This window comes from Pseudophryne corroboree, chromosome 9 (assembly GCF_028390025.1).
Source record: "Pseudophryne corroboree isolate aPseCor3 chromosome 9, aPseCor3.hap2, whole genome shotgun sequence".
In the NCBI taxonomy this organism is placed as follows: Eukaryota; Metazoa; Chordata; class Amphibia; order Anura; family Myobatrachidae; genus Pseudophryne; species Pseudophryne corroboree.
Window position 1 is genome coordinate 251341927 of NC_086452.1, and position 18965 is coordinate 251360891.

General features: G+C 47.7%; 1 protein-coding gene across 1 annotated transcript in view; it reads left to right on the top strand.

The window, feature by feature from the left end:
* EDEM3 (ER degradation enhancing alpha-mannosidase like protein 3) overlaps positions 1-18965 on the top strand; it is a 217098-nt gene that overhangs the window by 149624 nt on the left and 48509 nt on the right. Inside the window, exon 14 of the mRNA XM_063940205.1 lies at positions 16657-16822. Coding sequence (XP_063796275.1) covers positions 16657-16822 — 166 coding nt within the window. The remainder of the gene's footprint in view (positions 1-16656; positions 16823-18965) is intronic.

Sequence of the window (18965 nt, forward strand, 5' to 3'; positions counted from 1 at the left end):
GGTTTGCCTTGTATGTGTGAGCTGGTATGAATCTCACCACTATCTGTGTAAAATCCTTCTCTCAAAGTTGTCCGTCTCCTCGGGCACAGTTTCTAGATGGAGTCTGGTAGGAGGGGCATAGAGGGAGGAGCCAGTCCATACTGTTAAACTCTTAAAGTGCCAATGGCTCCTAGTGAACACATCTATACCCTATGGTACTAATGTGGACCCCAGCATCCTCTACGGACTGCGAGAAAAGGATTTACCGGTAGGTAATTAAAATCCTATTTTTTTTATATATATATGATGTATGCAATACTGGTATAATACTTTGAGTGTGATGTTTTCCCTTGAAAAAGTGTTTTTTTCCTTACTGAAAAAGGGAGTACTTCTATGGGATGACTAATTGTGCATCTTGCCAGAGTAAAGCTAAGTATACACTATACAATTATTGGCTCGTTTTGCCAATAATCGGGAGAATGACCAAAGTTATTGTATAGTATGTACAAACGTTCGTTTTGGCGATTTAATTCTGAAAAATCTTGTCCACACATACGAACAAACGATCGATTTTCCGATCTGTCGTCCCAAACCAAAAATCTTGGCCACAATTTCCCGATTTCAAGTAGTGTGTGTGCATTTTCAATAGTCTGCCCATATTTCCTATATTTACTTGTCAGTATGTCATCCTCCTTGTGGGTAGACATGTGCAAATGCAGTGTGATGTGGCAGAAAATTGTTGACCTTAAAAAACAAAAACAAAAATCTTTTAGTGTGTAACTCAAATATTAGTGCCTACAATTTCCCGAAATATCGTCCGAATGTTAGGCCAACCAAAAAGAAATCTAACAGTGTGTACCTAGCTTAAATCTGATTCACAGTCTGTGCTTTAGTAGTATTTTTTTCCTGATTAATAGTCTTGTTAATACGCTGCTGACAGTCCTTACAGAAATGTCAAACGTCAGCTACTCTAGACCAGCCCACCTTATCTAGTGAAAAGAGGGGAGTGGGGGTGACCGGTTCTATAACAACAGCCCCTTCTCTCACCCTGCTAAAGGGTGCATAGTTAGGGTGGATGCTCCCAGTGCCTACCCTTAATCAAAGCATAACACTTTGGGGTAAAGCTTCAGACTGGTCAAGACAGCCCAGGAGTTTCTGCACATTGGTGGTCATTCCGAGTTGATCACACGTAGCAACTTTTTGCTGCTCGTGCAATCAACTTGACGCCGCCTATGGGAGAGTGTATTTTAGCATTGCAGGGCTGCGATCGCTTGTGCAGCCCTGATATGCTAAAAAAGTTTCCTGCAAAATAAGACCAGGGTCAGACTTACTTACCCAGTGCGAGGGATCCAGCGTCGAAGGTCCCGGGATTGACGTCAGACATCCGCCCTCCAAACGCCTGGACACGCCTGCATTCGGATCTCCACGCCCGGAAAATGGCGAGTAGACACCCCAGAACGACTCCCCTCCGTCAATCCTCTTGCAATCGCTACTGCGATCACATTCAGAGCCGGCGACGGTGCTTCTCGGCGACGACCGTCGCCAGGTAATGACACGCGTGTCTGAACATAGATTTAGCAGTTACATTTTTTCTGGATTGGCAGTTGCTGTACCAGGGTCAGAAAGTCTTAAGAGGAATGGAATGTCATTCCAAACTGGGTAGTCCAGTGATCAGAAAGGGAGTCACGGACACATTGGGGTAAATTTACAAAGATCGGAGTTCTATTTTAGATGGGATGTTGCCCATAGCAAACAATCAGATTCTACTTCTCATTTATCTAGTACCATCTAGAAGATAACACATGGAATCTGATTGGTTGCTATGGGCAACATCCCATCTTAAATAGAACTCCCATCTTAGTAAATTTACCCCATTGAAAGGTCAAGGACTTTAATACAGGACTGCAGATAGACAGATTCAGTTTGGAATCTATTAGAATAGTCATAATGGAAGGGATGTGTAAAGACATCAGGTTGCCCACATTCACATATCCATGTGGCAGTCATGACAATCAGGCCTTAGAAACATTGAAGAAAGCATAATCTCCTGTTCAGGCAAAGCTACAGTAAGTAGCATGCATATCATATATCAGGGAAGGACGAGGTTCTTGGTGGTGATTGATTCTGTGTAGATAATTTCCAGAATGGGAAGAAAGACTGCCCACTCACCAGTCAATTCTTCCAGAGAAAATCCATAAATTGCATCCATAAATTCAGATGAGATAGACTTAGTGGCATCTTGTTCTACAATTGGAATATGTCCACCGTCTTCTTGGGAAGATATAGGGGATAGTAGTAATTTTGGTGGCATCAGATTGTCTAAGGAGAATTTAGTACTAAACATGGCAGTTGGTCCATGAAGTGGACTTCCATTTCAGAAGATTGTTTCAGGGGCCGATTATTGTCAAGACATTAAATTTATGGCGTGATGTGAGCCTTGAGGCGAGGATCCTAGGATACCGTAGTTCAGACTAGGAGTAAAGAGGCTTAGAAGATGTAAGTATAATGTATATGTGTGTCAGCACTTCATGCACCATCCTTTCAACCTTACGTGAGGTGGACTTGAGGTAAATAACTTGAATACAGAAGTGTCAGAATTAGAAGCTTATCTTGGAAAGCTTTATTTTTGGAGAACATGGATAGTGGCATACACTACCTGTTTATCCTTAAGTAGTGTATTTTCTCATTAATGGGGAAATTTAACAACTTTTGCTAAATCAGCAAAACATTGGATTAGAGTCAGTGGTCATGCTAGACATGGTAACTTAAGTATGTACCTAAGAGGTCACACAGTGTTTAACAAACTGATTGTCCAGGAGGACTAGAGCCAGATGGATTAGGTCCACAGTTCACAAGACATAGCCAGGATGGGGCTGGACAATGTATCTCCGTTAGGATCTCGGCTCAATCCATCTTGCACGGTTGGTGCTTTATGGGTGCTATGGCATAGAGTTTCCAGAGAACGGTAAAGTGCCCCCTGTCATGCATTTACCGGATTTTTATGCATTCATTATTTCTCTAACGTCCTAGTGGATGCTGGGGACTCCGTAAGGACCATGGGGAATAGACGGGCTCCGCAGGAGACAGGGCACTTTAAGAAAGAATTAGGATACTGGTGTGCACTGGCTCCTCGCTCTATGTCCCTCCTCCAGACCTCAGTTTGAATCTGCCCGGACGAGCTGGGTGCACCTTAGTGAGCTCTCCTGAGCTTGCTAGGAAAGAAAGTATTTTGTTAGGATTTTTTATTTTCAGAGAGATCTGCTGGCAACAGGCTCTCTGCTACGTGGGACTGAGGGGAGAGAAGCAGCCCTACTCACTAGAAGATAGGTCCTGCTTCTTAGGCTACTGGACACCATTAGCTCCAGAGGGATCGTACACAGGAACGCACCCTTGGTCGTCCGATCCCGGAGCCGCGCCGCCGTCCCCCTCGCAGAGCCAGAAGACAGAAGCCGGCGTCAGAAGCAAGAAGACTTCGATGTCGGCGGCAGAAGACTCCAGTCTTCATATGAGGTAGCGCACAGCACTGCAGCTGTGCGCCATTGCTCCCACACTAAACCCACACACTCCGGTCACTGTAGGGCGCAGGGGGGGGGGGGCGCCCTGGGCAGCAATTAGGTACCTCTTGGCAAAAGCAGCATATATACAGTTGGGCACTGTATATATGCATGAGCCCCCGCCATTATTTTTACACAAAACGCGGGACAGAAGCCTGCCGCTGAGGGGGCGGGGCTTCTTCCTCAGCACTCACCAGCGCCATTTTCTCTCCACAGCTCCGCTGAGAGGAAGCTCCACATGCTCTCCCCTGCAGAATCGCGGTAGAAAGAGGGTAAAAAGAGAGGGGGGGCACATAAATTTGGTGTAAAAACAGTATATACAGCAGCTACTGGGTTAACACTAAGTTACTGTGTGACTCCTGGGTAATATAGCGCTGGGGTGTGTGCTGGCATACTCTCTCTCTGTCTCTCCAAAAGGCCTTGTGGGGGAACTGTCTTCAAATAGAGCATCCCCTGTGTGTGTGGTGTGTCGGTACGCTTGTGTCTGCATGTTTGACGAGGAAGGCTATGTGGAAACAGAGCGGGTACAAATGAATGTGGGGTCGCCGCCGACACCCGATTGGATGGATATCTGGAAGGTTTTAAATGATAATGTTAATTCCTTGCATAAAAGGTTGGATAAAGCTGAAGCCTTGGGACAGTCAGGGTCTCAACCCATGCCTGATCCTACAGCGCAGAGGCCGTCGGGGTCTCAGAAGCGCCCACTATCCCAAGTTGTTGACACAGATATCGACACGGATTCCGACTCCAGTGTCGATGGCGATGATGCAAAGTTGCAGCCTAATATGGCTAAAGCCATCCGCTACATGATTATAGCAATGAAAGATGTGTTACACATCACAGAGGAAACCCCAGTCCCTGACAAGAGGGTTTATATGTATGGGGAAAAAAGGCAAGAGGTAACCTTTCCCCCTTCACATGAGTTAAATGAGTTATGTGAAAAGGCTTGGGAATCTCCAGATAGAAAACTGCAGATTTCCAAACGGATGCTTATGGCGTATCTTTTCCCGCCAACGGACAGGTTACGCTGGGAATCCTCCCCTGGGGTAGACAAAGCTTTAACACGCTTATCCAAGAGGGTAGCCCTGCCGTCACAGGATACGGCCACCCTAAAAGATGCTGCGGATAGAAAGCAGGAGGGTATCCTGAAGTCCATTTATACACATTCAGGTACCCTGCTAAGGCCGGCGATTGCGTCGGCCTGGATGTGTAGTACTGTAGCAGCATGGACAGATACCTTATCTGAGGAACTTGATACCTTGGACAAGGATACTATAGTACTGACCCTGGGGCATATAAAAGACGCTGTCCTATATATGAGAGATGCCCAAAGAGACATTAGCCTACTGGGCTCTAGAATAAATGCAATGTCGATTTCCGCCAGAAGGGTCCTGTGGACTCGGCAATGGACAGGCGATGCCGACTCAAAAAGGCACATGGAGGTTTTACCTTATAGGGGTGAGGAGTTGTTTGGGGACGGTCTCTCGGACCTGGTCTCCACAGCTACGGCTGGAAAGTCAAATTTTTTGCCATATATTCCCTCACAACCTAAGAAAGCACCGTATTATCAAATGCAGTCCTTTCGATCACATAGAGGCAAGAAAGTCCGAGGTGCGTCCTTTCTTGCCAGAGGCAGGGGTAGAGGAAAGAAGCTGCACAATACAGCTAGTCCCCAGGAACAGAAGTCCTCCCCGGCTTCCTCTAAATCCGCCGCATGACGCTGGAGCTCCACAGGCGGAGCCAGGCCCGGTGGGGGCGCGTCTCCGAAATTTCAGCCACAAGTGGGTTCACTCACAGGTGGATCCCTGGGCTGTAGAGATTGTGTCTCAGGATTACAAGCTGGAATTCGAAGTGATGCCCCCTCACCGTTACCTCAAATCGGCCCTGCCAGCTTCCCCCATAGAGAGGGAAATAGTGTTAGCAGCAATTCACAAATTGTATCTCCAGCAGGTGGTGGTAAAGGTTCCCCTCCTTCAACAGGGAAGGGGTTACTATTCGACAATGTTTGTGGTACCGAAACCGGACGGTTCGGTCAGACCCATATTGAATTTAAAATCCCTGAACATATACCTGAAAAGGTTCAAGTTCAAGATGGAATCGCTCAGAGCGGTCATCGCAAGTCTGGAGGAAGGGGATTTTATGGTGTCTCTGGACATAAAGGATGCTTACCTTCATGTCCCCATTTATCCACCTCATCAGGAGTACCTCAGATTTGTGGTACAGGATTGTCATTACCAATTCCAGACGTTGCTGTTTGGTCTGTCCACGGCACCGAGAATATTTACCAAGGTAATGGCAGAAATGATGGTGCTCCTGCGAAAGCAGGGAGTCACAATTATCCCATACTTGGACGATCTCCTCATAAAGGCGAGGTCCAGAGAGCAGTTGCTGATCAGCGTAGCACGCTCTCGGGAAGTGTTAAAACAGCACGGCTGGATTCTGAATATTCCAAAGTTGCAGCTGCTTCCTACAACGCGTCTGCCCTTCCTGGGCATGATTCTGAACACAGACCAGAAGAAGGTTTTTCTCCCGACGGAGAAGGCTCAGGAACTCATGACACTGGTCAGAGACCTCTTAAAACCAAAACAGGTGTCGGTGCATCACTGCACGTGAGTCCTGGGAAAGATGGTGGCGTTATACGAGGCCATTCCCTTCGGCAGGTTCCATGCGAGGACCTTTCAATGGGTTCTGTTGGACAAGTGTTCCGGATCGCATCTACAGATGCATCGGCTGATCACCCTATCCCCCAGGGCCAGGGTGTCTCTTCTGTGGTGGCTGCAGAGTGCTCACCTTCTCGAGGGCCGCAGATTCGGCATTTAGGACTGGGTCCTGGTGACCACGGATGCAAGCCTCCGAGGGTGGGGGGCAGTCGCACGGAAGAAATTTCCAGGGTTTGTGGTCAAGTCAGGAGACTTGCCTTCACATCAATATCCTGGAACTAAGGGCCATATACAACGCCCTAAGTCAAGCAGAGACCCTGCTTCGCAACCAATCGGTGCTGATTCAATCAGACAACATCACCGCAGTGGCTCATGTAAACCCCCAAGGCGGCACAAGGAGCAGGGTGGCGATGGCGGAAGCCACCAGAATTCTTCGATGGGCGGAGAATCACGTACGAGCACTGTCAGCAGTGTTCATTCCGGGAGTGGACAACTGGGAAGCAGACTTCCTCAGCAGACACGACCTCCACCCGGGAGAGTGGGGACTTCATCAAGAAGTCTTCACGCAGATTGCAAGGCGATGGGAACTGCCACAGGTGGACATGATGGCATCCTGCCTCAACAAAAAGCTACAGAGGTATTGCGCCAGATCAAGAGACCCTCAGGCGATTGCTGTAGACGCACTAGTGACACCGTGGGTGTTCCAGTCGGTTTATGTGTTTCCTCCTCTTCCTCTCATACCCAAGGTGCTGAGAATCCTAAGAAAAAGAGGAGTGAGAACAATACTCATTGTTCCGGATTGGCCAAGAAGGACTTGGTATCCAGAGCTGCAAGAAATGCTCACAGAGGACCCATGGCCTCTGCCCCTAAGACAGGATCTGTTGCAACAGGGGCCCTGTCTGTTCCAAGACTTACCGCGGCTGCGTTTGACGGCATGGCGGTTGAACGCCGGATCCTAGCAGAAAAAGGCATTCCGGATGAGGTTATTCCTACGCTGATAAAGGCTAGGAAGGACGTGACGGCTAAACATTATCACCGTATATGGTGAAAATATGTTGCTTGGTGTGAGGCCAGGAATGCCCCTACAGAGGAATTCCAGCTGGGCCGTTTCCTTCACTTCCTACAGTCGGGAGTGACTTTGGGCCTAAAATTGGGTTCCATTAAGGTCCAGATTTCGGCCCTATCCATTTTCTTTCAAAAAGAACTGGCTTCTCTTCCTGAAGTTCAGACGTTTGTAAAGGGAGTGCTGCATATTCAACCCCCGTTTGTGCCTCCGGTGGCACCTCGGGATCTTAACGTGGTGTTGAGTTTCCTGAAATCACACTGGTTTGAGCCACTTAAAACCGTGGAGTTAAAATATCTCACGTGGAAGGTGGTCATGCTATTAGCCTTGGCTTCGGCTAGGCGTGTGTCAGAATTAGCGGCTTTGTCACATAAAAGCCTCTATCTGGTTTTCCATATGGACAGGGCAGAATTGCGGACTCGTCCGCAATTTCTGCCAAAAGTGGTGTCATCTATTCATATGAACCAACCTATTGTGGTGCCTGTGGCTACTCGTGACTTGGAGGATTCCGAGTTACTAGATGTAGTCAGGGCTTTGAAGGTTTATGTAGCCAGAACGGCTAGAGTCAGGAAAACTGAGTCGCTGTTTATCCTGTATGCATCCAACAAGCTGGGTGCTCCTGCTTCAAAGCAAACTATTGCTCGCTGGATCTGTAACACGATTCAGCAGGCTCATTCTGCGGCTGGATTGCCGCTTCCAAAATCAGTTAAAGCCCACTCCACAAGGAAGGTGGGCTCTTCTTGGGCGGCTGCCCGAGGGGTCTCGGCATTACAGCTTTGCCGAGCGGCTACTTGGTCAGGTTCAAACACTTTTGCAAAGTTCTACAAGTTTGATACCCTGGCTGAGGAGGACCTTGTGTTGCTCATTCGGTGCTGCAGAGTCATCCGCACTCTTCCGCCCGTTTGGGAGCTTTGGTATAATCCCCATGGTCCTTACAGAGACCCCAGCATCCACTAGGACGTTAGAGAAAATAAGATTTTACTTACCGGTAAATCTATTTCTCGTAGTCCGTAGTGGATGCTGGGCGCCCGTCCCAAGTGCGGACTTCTTCTGCAATACTTGTATATAGTTATTGCTTAAATAAGGGTTATGTTATGGTTGCATCAGGGTTATCTGATGCTCTGTTGTTGTTCATACTGTTAACTGGGTAAGTTTATCACAAGTTATACGGTGTGATTGGTGTGGCTGGTATGAGTCTTACCCTGGATTCCAAAATCCTTTCCTTGTACTGTCAGCTCTTCCGGGCACCGATTCCTTAACTGAAGTCTGGAGGAGGGACATAGAGGGAGGAGCCATTGCACACCAGTATCCTAATTCTTTCTTAAAGTGCCCTGTCTCCTGCGGAGCCCGTCTATTCCCCATGGTCCTTACGGAGTCCCCAGCATCCACTACGGAGTACAAGAAATAGATTTACCGGTAAGTAAAATCTTATTTTTTGCGTCTTGAGATGCTGTTTCTTTGACTTAAAGTATTGTGTTCAGATAAGACTGAACACACTCTCCTTTAGGATAGCTTTTGCACATCCCTATGGTAAAGAAGTGTCCCCAAGATGAAGGAAATAGAAAACCAGATTTCTGCAGCGGGGTACACTGGGATTCCACAAGAAATACATTGGGGTGTAGAGTTGGATCTTGATCCGAGGCACCAACAGGCTAAAGCTTTGACTGTTCCCAGGATGCACTGCACCGCCTCCTCTATAACCCTGCCTTCGGGCACTGGAGCTCAGTTTGTAAGTTGGTGCCTGCAGAGCAGGTCACTAACAGGTGGGGCTGCGCTAGGCAGCCCTGAAAAGAGCTTTTTAAGAAGACTTCAAGGGCCGCAGCACTGTTTCTCATTCTGACATTCTGTGTTGCGGCTCCATCACCTCCCCAGCAGCGCTGCATACTCCCGCGGCCAGGTTCCCGGGTACTTGCAGCGGAGGCGCACCGGTCTTAAGGCACACCACCGCTGACACTCTCCTGGATCGTGTGGCTGCACATCAGGGAGGAGCTAAGAGGGTACCCCAGGTGGGACCGCCAGTAAATCGCGGTCCCAGGAGACTGACCGCGCCGCTGGCGTGGACACTGTACTGCACAGGGACCCCACTATGGGGGTCATTCCGACCAATTAGCTCACTGCGTTTTAACGCAGCATAGCGAACGGGTCCCTGCTGCGCATGCACCGGCGCCGTAGTGCGCCTGTGCATGCGGGGCGGCCGAAGGCCGTAGCAGGATAGCGATCGCCTCTTCCTGATTGACAGGCAGAGGCGATCGATGGGCGGGAGGGGGCGAAATGGTGGCGTTTGGCTGCTGTTTCGTAGGCGCGGTCATACGCAGCCGCTGCGGGCCAGGGAGCGAGGAGTAGCTCCCGGCCAGCACGCTAAAGCTGCGCTGGCCGGGAGTTTACTCCTGAAGTGCAAAGGCATCGCCGCTGTGCGATTCCTTTGCACTTCTGCGAGGGGGGCCGGACTGACATGCGGGGTGTCCCCCCGCATGTCAGGAAAGATGATCGTAGCTGTGCAAAGTTTTGCACAGCTACGATCAACTCTGAATGAATGACCCCCTATATCCACCAGGGCAGGGAGCACAGGTCGGATTTACTAAAGTCTGTTTTATATAGGCTCCACAGTACCAAGTGGTGAGGACCAGCATAGGGGATAAGGCGCTGACCTGTAGCCCCTCCCCCAGCACCGGGTGCCATCTACTGCCTGTGTTCCCGTCCTGGAGCTGCATTTCACTCTCCCTTACTCCCTGACAGAGATTTTGGTGCCATCTTTACACAAGTAGCTGGGCTGATCTCCGGGACTCCAGGGTACTGTCTCCTCTGTAAAGCTGCCTGTCTCATCAGCGCTGTGCATTTACAGGCACTTAAATATTTTACATGTAATTTTTGACAGTGTTAGTTAAGAACAAGTGTACTGCTACCTGAATATTTAGTACAAGTATTCTGTGATATACATCCTGTGTTTACTGTGCATTGTTATATCTATATACATACATACCTATATGTAGTTTTAGTAGTCCAGTGCAGTTTTATTGTTTATCTGTAATAACTTCTCCATTGTACCTGTGACTAAGTGTGTCTGTACCTGCTGTGAGGATTTTATTCTGATGTATCACACGTCTTGCTATCACTATATTCTGTACCCTGGGGGGCTAGGTGCGTCAGGGTCTCACAAATATGTATGTATGTATGTATGTATATGCTGGCTGGGGTTTGTTACTGTGTATTTCAGTCACCTCCTAACGCTTTAATCCTCTGTTTGTGCCCTGTATTTTCTGTCACATAGATCAGGGGGTTATTTGCAGGTATTGTTTGTCTGGCTATATTGTGCTGTTACGCCCTAAGGCTACATTCCCTATAATGTCTGCCACACAGGGCGGGAAATCCGAGGACGCTTCTGCATCATGATTTGCACCAAGGATTTACCTGAGGGGAACGTTTTAGCTGATGGTTCAGGCACTGGGTGCCATACATCTCCCAGTCAGCCTCCGGCCAGTCAGGAACCACCTTTGGCAGCGTTCTCAAGTATGTTGAATACGCTTGTGACGCGTCTTATGGCCCCTGTGGGACCTCCTGTGCCATTGCAGCCACATATTGTCCCTGTAGTTAATCCGCCCTGGGTGGACACTCTGTCTACCCAGTTACAACAATTAAATCAATCTTTGGTTAGACAAAAGTCTACCCCACGCCCCTCTGGGCACAAGGGGTCATCTAAGCGGGCCATTTCTTCCTCACAATCCACTAATATTTTGGATAATTCTTCTGATGAAGATGGGGAATATACTGATCCGTCAGACACTGATTCAGTTGCTTCTGATGAGGAATCTACAACCCTGGTTGATGATCCTAACCTAGTGGAGGCTATTCAGCAGATTCTCCAAATTGATGATGAAATAGATCCCACTACTGCGTCTAAGAAACCTGATAAGTTCTAATGTCAGAAGGTTACTAAAGTAGTCTTACCACTTTCTGACCATTTAATTGACATACGTCAGGAATCCTGGTCGTCTCCAGGAAATACATTTTCCCTGTCTAAAAGGATGCTAGCTCGTTATCCTATCCCTGCGGAGTTTAGTAACAAGTGGGAAACTCCACCGCCAGTAGACTCTCTCATGTCACCCGGTTAGTGGTGTCCTCTACTCTGCCTGTCACCACTGTCACCTCACTGAAGGAACCGACGGATAAGCGTGTGGAGGGATGCCTGAAGTCTATTTACTCTCTTACCGGTGCTGTACATAGACCCACTATAGCAGCCTCCTGGGCTGCAAAAGGAATTGAAACATGGGTACTGGCAATTGAGGATGAGCTGCCTCAAGATATTTCTGACACTGCCAGACAATATCTGTCTCATGTTACCACAGCCTCCCACTATATTCAGAAGGCGGCCTCTGAGGCAGGCGTAATAGCAGCCAAGGCGTCTACTACGTCTATACTGGCTGCCGAATTCTGTGGTTGAGGTCCTGGAAGGTGGACCTAGACTCCAAAAAGACCTTGTAGGTGCTCCCTTTTAAGGGAGACTTCATTTTTGGGGAGGATCTGAATAAGATGGTGACTGGCTTGGCAACTGCTAAGACTGCGTTTCTCTCAAGTACTAATCCTTCTGCACCGAAGGCAAAGAGTACCACTTTTCGTTCCTTTCGACCTCCAGGGAAGGCAAAGGGTCAGGTGTACCCAAGACAGGCTCATACTTCCAAATCCACTAAGCCCAAAGCTAAACAATCTTGGGCCACCCGTCAGCCTGCTTCCAAACAAGACAAGCCTGCTGCATTACGGGGCGGGCCTCCCCCTGGGGGACCCCGGGGTGCGTGAACGACTTCTGCAGTTCACCCAGGCCTGGTTAAAGATCACTTTGGACTCCTGGGTGCGGGAAGTTCTCTCACGGGTACACAATCTCTTTCACAAGACGTCCCCCTCACCAGTTCTGCTCGACGGTTATCCCTTCGCATCTGTTGAAAGCGCAAGTTCTACACTTGGTTGCGCAATCCCTCGTGGACACAGGTGTGGTAGTGCCGGTACCTCTGTCCCAGAGAGGCAGGGGATACTATTCGACCCTGTTTCTAGTTCCGAAGCCAAATGAGTCCTTCTGGCCTATACTCAACCTCAAAGCATTGAACAAATTTGTGAGCGTGTCCAAATTCCATATGGAAACTCTGCGCTCTATTGTATTGGCCATGGAACCCGAAGACTATATGGTATCCCTGGACATACAGGATGCTTACCTGCATATACCTATTGCTGTCTCGCATCAACAATATCTGCAGTTTGCTATTGTCAACCTCCATTATCAGTTCCAGTCTCTGCCATTTGGACTGGCCACGGCCCCTTGGATTTTCACCAAGGTCATGGCCATGATGACGGCCCTTCTCCGCTGTCAGGGAATCAGTATCCTGCCGTATCTGGACGACTTGCTGATCCTGGGGAATTCCCAAGATGTTCTCCTCAGTCATCTGGAACTGACTGTCCAATTCCTACAGGCCCACGGGTGGCTCATCAACTGGAAAAAGTCCTCGCTGGTCCCTGCTCGGAGCTTGGTGCACCTGGGGGCACTGCTGGACACACAGCCAGAGATTGTTCCTGTCTCCAGCGAAAGTTCTGAAGCTTCAGGATAGGATCAGATACTTCCTCTCTTGCCCAAAAGTGTTGATACACTCGGCGATGCAAGTACTAGGCCTCATGGTGTCGACTTGCGACATGGTAGAGTACGCTCAATTTCATTACCACCCTCTGCAGAGGTTAATCCTTTCCAAGTGGGATGGCCTGCCCCATCGGATAAGGTCTCAAATGATCTCCTTGACTCCGGAGGTTCGTCTGTCACTGAGCTGGTGGCTACAGGACCAACAGTTAAGCAGGGGCCGTCCCTTCTGGATCTCCAACTTGGTCCTCCTGACAATGGACGCCAGTCTGTGGGTTTGGGGCGCGGTGTTGGAGCAACACTCTCTCCAGGGTCGGTGGACCAGGGAGGAATCTCCTCCCGATAAACATTCTGGAATTGCGGGCAGTGTTCAATGTGTTGACGCTTGCCTTGCCTCTGGTACAGAACAGGCCTGTTCAAGTACAGTCGGACAACGCCACCACGGTGGCATACATAAATCATCATGGTGGCACTCGAAGCCGCAGGGCAATGTTGGAAGTGTCAAAAATCCTCTGTTGGGCAGAACACCATCTGCCAGCAATATCGTCAGTGTTCATTCCCGGGGTCCTCAACTGGTAAGCGGATTTCTTCAGTCGTTCACGCCGGAGAGTGGAGTCTTCATCGGTAAGTCTTTCAACTCCTAGTGGACAAGTGGGGCCTACCAGATGTAGACCTGATGGCGTCTCGACACAATCACAAGGTTTCGGTCTTCGGATCACGGACAAGGGATCCTCAAGCAGCGTTAGTGGACACACTGGCAATTCCGTGGAACTTTCAGCTGCTATACGTGTTCCCTCCAGTGTCATTCCTGCCCAGGGTATTACGGAAGTTCAAGCAAGAAAGAGGAATCCTACTTCTAGTCGCTCCAGCGTGGCCCAGACAGCATTGGTTCTCAGACCTGCAAGGTCTGTCGATAGAGCGTCCTCTTCTACTTCCTCAACGCCCAGACCTCCTTGTTCAGGGCCCTGGTGTCTATCTGGACCTGGCCAGACTGGCTTTGACGGCTTGGCTCTTGAAGCTTCACTCCTGAGGTCTAAATGATTCTCCAATGCGGTTATTCAAACTATGCTGAAGGCCCACAAACCGGCTTCTGCACGGATTTATTACAGGGTCTGGAACTCTTAATTCACATGGTGTGCTGCTAAGAATTATGATGCCTATTCGTTCAGAACCTCCAGGCTTTTGGCTTTTCTGCAACAAAGCCTAGATTAAGGCCTTCGTCTGGCCTCCCTCAAGGTTCGTATATCTGCTTTGTCTGTGTGGTTTCAGAGAAAAATTGTCTCTTCCTGATTATCATACTTTCACTCAGGGTGTTTTACGGATTCAGCCTCCCTGTGGCTCCATGGGATCTGTCTGTTGTCTTAAATGCCCTACAAGCGTCTCCATTTGAACCTCTTGAGTCTGTGGACCTTAAATGCCTTACTCTTAAGGTCGTGTTTCTGCTGGCTATTGCTTCTGCTAGGAGGGTGTCAGACTTAGGCGCTTTGTCCTGTCGTCCACCCTTTTTGATTTTTCACCGTGACAGGGCAGTTCTTCGAACTCGCCCCGGTTATCTACCTAAAGTGGTATCTTCTTTCCATCTTAACCAAGAGATTGTGGTTCCGTCTTTTGGGGGTCATTCCAAGTTGATTGCTAGCTGCATTCGTTTGCTGTGCAGCGATGAGGAAAAAAACGGCACTTCTGCGCATGCGTATCGTACTTTTACAACGGCCGATGTAGTTTCACACAGGGTCTAGCAAAGTTTTCCAGTCGCACTGCTGACCGCAGAGTGATTGACATGAAGTGGGCATTTCTGGGTGTCCATTGACCGTTTTCAGGGAGTGTTCGAAAAAACGCAGGTGTGGCTGGGCGAAAGCAGGGCATGTTCATGACCTCAAAACAGGAACTGAACAGTCTGAAGTGATCGCAAGCGCTGAGTAGGTATTGAGCTACTCTAAAACTGCACAAAAAACCTTTGCCGCCGCTCTGCGATCTTTTCGTTCGCACTTCTGCTAAACTAAAATACACTCCCAGTGGGAGGCGGCATAGCGTTTGCACGGTTGCAAAAAACTGCAGCGAGCGATCAACTCGGAATGACCACCTTTATCTCTTATGGTTTGTCTTCCAAAGAACAGTCTTTGGATGTGGTACGGGCTCTCCGTATCTACGTGGCGAGGACTGCCGGTATCCGGAGGTCAGATAGCCTTTTTGTACTTTTTGGTTTTCACAAACGTGGCTGGTCTGCAAATAAGCAAACCTTGGCCAGATGGATTAGAATGGTGATTGCAGAGCCCTTTGCAGGCAGGAAGCTGCTTGGATTCTGAAACTCCAGTCCCTAAAACCACAGGGCCTCAATGAAACCAGCTAGCAGCTTTTTTTTTTTTTAAAGCTGCTTGCTGAACGCAGCGAAACGTGTCGGGTGTCTACCTACCATAGTTAGGAACCAAGGAGTGGAGGACCGAACCATCCCCTGATCATTTCAAGCCCTTTATTTAACTCTGGAGGACTTAATATCCAGACATTGTTAACAAGGAGGACTGTCCACACCGTAATGCATGAGGAGCTCACCTCTTAAGTTTATTGAGCACATCATCCTCTAACGGCGAACAGTTTACCTCCCATTGGACTCTCATCCATTTCAGAGACACTGTTGCTTGAACAAGTACTTTTTCTACAGGGGAACACTATTGGAATGGACTCCTTCAACCACCCACAGCTAGTTCCTGACTGATTGGGTAATAATACTCAAATATACAAGTATGAATACTTTTAAACTCTGTGACGTGCATGCAATTTTATGGTTTATTAACTTTTATTAATATTAACCTTCCTTTTTTATAATAATAAAACTATACAACTATAGTACCTAAATCGCTCTGGTACATTGTTTAATTCTGTGAATATATCAAAAGCGCAGCCTCCCTTCTGTTTTTTTTTGTACATTTCATGGTAACTATTATTGGCCGGTGGAAATATAATTAATTCTATTTTGGAAATATTAAGTTTGAGTTGGTGAGATGTCATACAAGATGAAATGGCGGAAAGGCATTCAGTGACACGGCCCAATACAGATGGTGACAAATCTGGGGGACATACAGTAGGTAGATTTGAGTATCATCTGCATACAGTTGACACTGAAATCTGAAAGAGCTGATTAGTTTGCCAAGATACAGTATGTGGTATAGATTGAGAAAAGCAGAGGACCTAAGACTGAGCTTACAGTACTGCAACGGATAGAGGTAGCGAAGAGGAGGTGGATTCAAAGAAACAAACACTGAAAAAGTGATTAGATAGGTGTCAATCTATATTAAGCATGCCAAAAGTATTATCAAATACAAATTTTTGTACTGATAAATGAGTGATATCAGCATCAAAACCTGCATTTTAAAAATGCAACACAAGACCAAATGATGTGATGGAGGAAACCTACATAGCTTAGAATAGTGTCAAACTATAGTGTTTAAGACTGTACCAAATTATAGGGTTGAACAGTATTCTAGTAGATAGACTTTCCAGAAGTGAATATAGGATATACTGAGTGTTTTGCAATTAGAATATAGGGGCATATGTGTTATGCCTGGAGAAGTGATAAAGCAGTGATAAAGAAATGATAAGCGGAAAGTGATAACACACCAGCTAATCCGCTCCCAACTGTTCTTTTTCAAACCTGTAATGATTGGCTGGTGCGTTATCACCTTCCACTTACCACTGCTTTGTCACTTTTCCAGGCTTAATACATCTGCCTCATAATGTAGTGTTCCACTGTTTCTGAAGTAACTGAAGATTTGCCTCTATGTTCTTGTTTAGGATGGATTCATTTTTCCTGGCAGAGATGTTTAAATATCTCTATTTGCTATTCTCTGAGAGGGAAGACCTTCTATTTGATATAGAGGATTATATTTTTACTACAGAAGCTCATCTTTTGCCTCTCTGGCTATCTACAGCAAACCACACACAATCAAAGAAAAATATGGTATGTATCGCTTTTTTTTTTGTTTGTTTTTTCGATGATAGTCCAGTAACTGCCTAAACATGGCTAGGGTCTACTTTTTTTTGGTTTGTTTTCGCACATAAAACTTATTTTCGTGTACTGACATAACAAACACAATTCAACACGGTATTTTTGGTTTTAAACATTTATAGTGATTGATTTCTTTTAATAAGGCTTCATTGTGAAATAATTTCTATAGTGAGACATTTTTATTATGTTACATTTATCAGTAAAAAGATCTGTTTATAATATGAAGGAAAACAAGAAGATATTTATTATATTTAATTCCCCCCTTAACTTACATATATTTTGTAGCTTTTAAAATAGAACAAAAAATAAATAAATCCTTATCCTGGCTGGAAAGGTTAGCGGCACCTCTTTGAGGAACCCCTGTTAGTGGGACCAAGAATATATACATACAGAAAAAAATCTAAATTCCAGAGGGCTCTTATTAGTTCTGGAGTTATATACTGTCAGGTAAACTGTTCTTATTTCAAGGAGAAAGTTGCTTAACGAGTTGTAGAAAATATGCGTTTAAGAATATCACTTCAACGTTGTGAACGAATGTCCAATATTTAAAGTGGAATAGATGTGGCTCACCCCTGTGGTGCTTCTGGCGGCCAATGGAGGTTGCCCGATAGAGCTCCATTCTACACCCCCCCCCCCCCCCCCCCCCTGTGTACACTGCAACCCCCTCCTCCATATATTGCTCCCGCCATATACCACATACTCTGAACCCCCTCCTCCATATACTATGCTGCAACCCCAGGTTACTTGCCATCCTGGGATTCTGCAACAAGTAGCAGCAGTAACCAGGAAATGGATGCAGGAACCACCAGACGGTCCCGCAGCACTCAGAGTGGAGGCACAAGGGACACGTGTTTGCCACTTACCGTGGGGGGGAGATGATGAATCAGTCCGGCAGCAAGGGGTAAGACCCAGTGTAGGGTGAGCAGTGCGGTGACCATGAGGAGGAGGGTAGGTGCTGGGGCTGCAGATGATGCAGGTAAGGATGCGCTGCAACACATGTCTGTCATTTTTAACGGGCTTTTAACAACAAGTTAAACACAAAACTTTGACTGCGTTACCCAGTCCTTATTTATTTATTTTTCTCTTACGTCCTAGAGGATGCTGGGGACTCCAAAAGGACCATGGGCTATAGACGGGATCCGCAGGAGCTTGGGCACACTAAAAAGACTTAAAACTGGGTGTGAACTGGCTCCTCCCTCTATGCCCCTCCTCCAGACCTCAGTTAGACTTTGTGCCCAGGAGTGACTGGATCCACACTAGGGGAGTTTTGCCGAGTTTCTCAAGAAAAAGACTTTTGTTAGGTTTTTTATTTTCAGGGAGCCCTGCTGGCTACAGGCTCCCTGCAGCGTGGGAGTGAGGGGAGAGAAGCAGGACCTACTTCTGTGAGTTTCAAGACTCTGCTTCTCGGCTACTGGACACCATTAGCTCCAGAGGGTTCGATCACTTGGTGCGCCTAGCTGCTTGTTCCCGGAGCCACGCCGTCACCCCCTCACAGAAGCCAGAAGGCAGAAGTCGGGTGAGTATGAGAGGCTCTACACCAAGAGGTATTTGCAGAAGTGACAAGACGCTGGGGAATTCTGTTGATAGACATGATGGCGTCTCGGCTCAACAAGAAGCTCCCGAGGTATTGTTCCAGGTCAAGGGACCCACAAGCCACGGCAGTGGACACCCTGGTGTCTCCGTGGGTCGGTGTATGTGTTCCCTCCGCTTCCTCTCATTCCAAAGGTGCTGGGGATCATTCGTCGAGCAAGGGTTTAGGCGATTCTCGTCGTTCCAGACTGGCCAAGAAGGGCCTGGTACCCGGATCTTCAGGCCTTGCTGGTGGAAGATCCTTGGCCGCTTCCTCTAAGAGAGGATCTGTTGTTGCAGGGTCCATGAATGTTTCCAGACTTACCGCGGCTGCGTTTGACGGCATGGAGGTTGAGCGCCAGATCTTAGCTCGTAAGGGTATTCCCAGGGAAGTCATTCCAACTCTCATTAAGGCTAGGAAAGAGGTTACGGCGAAACACTATCACCGTATCTGGAGGAAGTATGTTTCCTGGTGTGAGCTTAAAAAGGCTCCTGCGGAGGATTTTCACTTGGGTCGTTTTCTCCA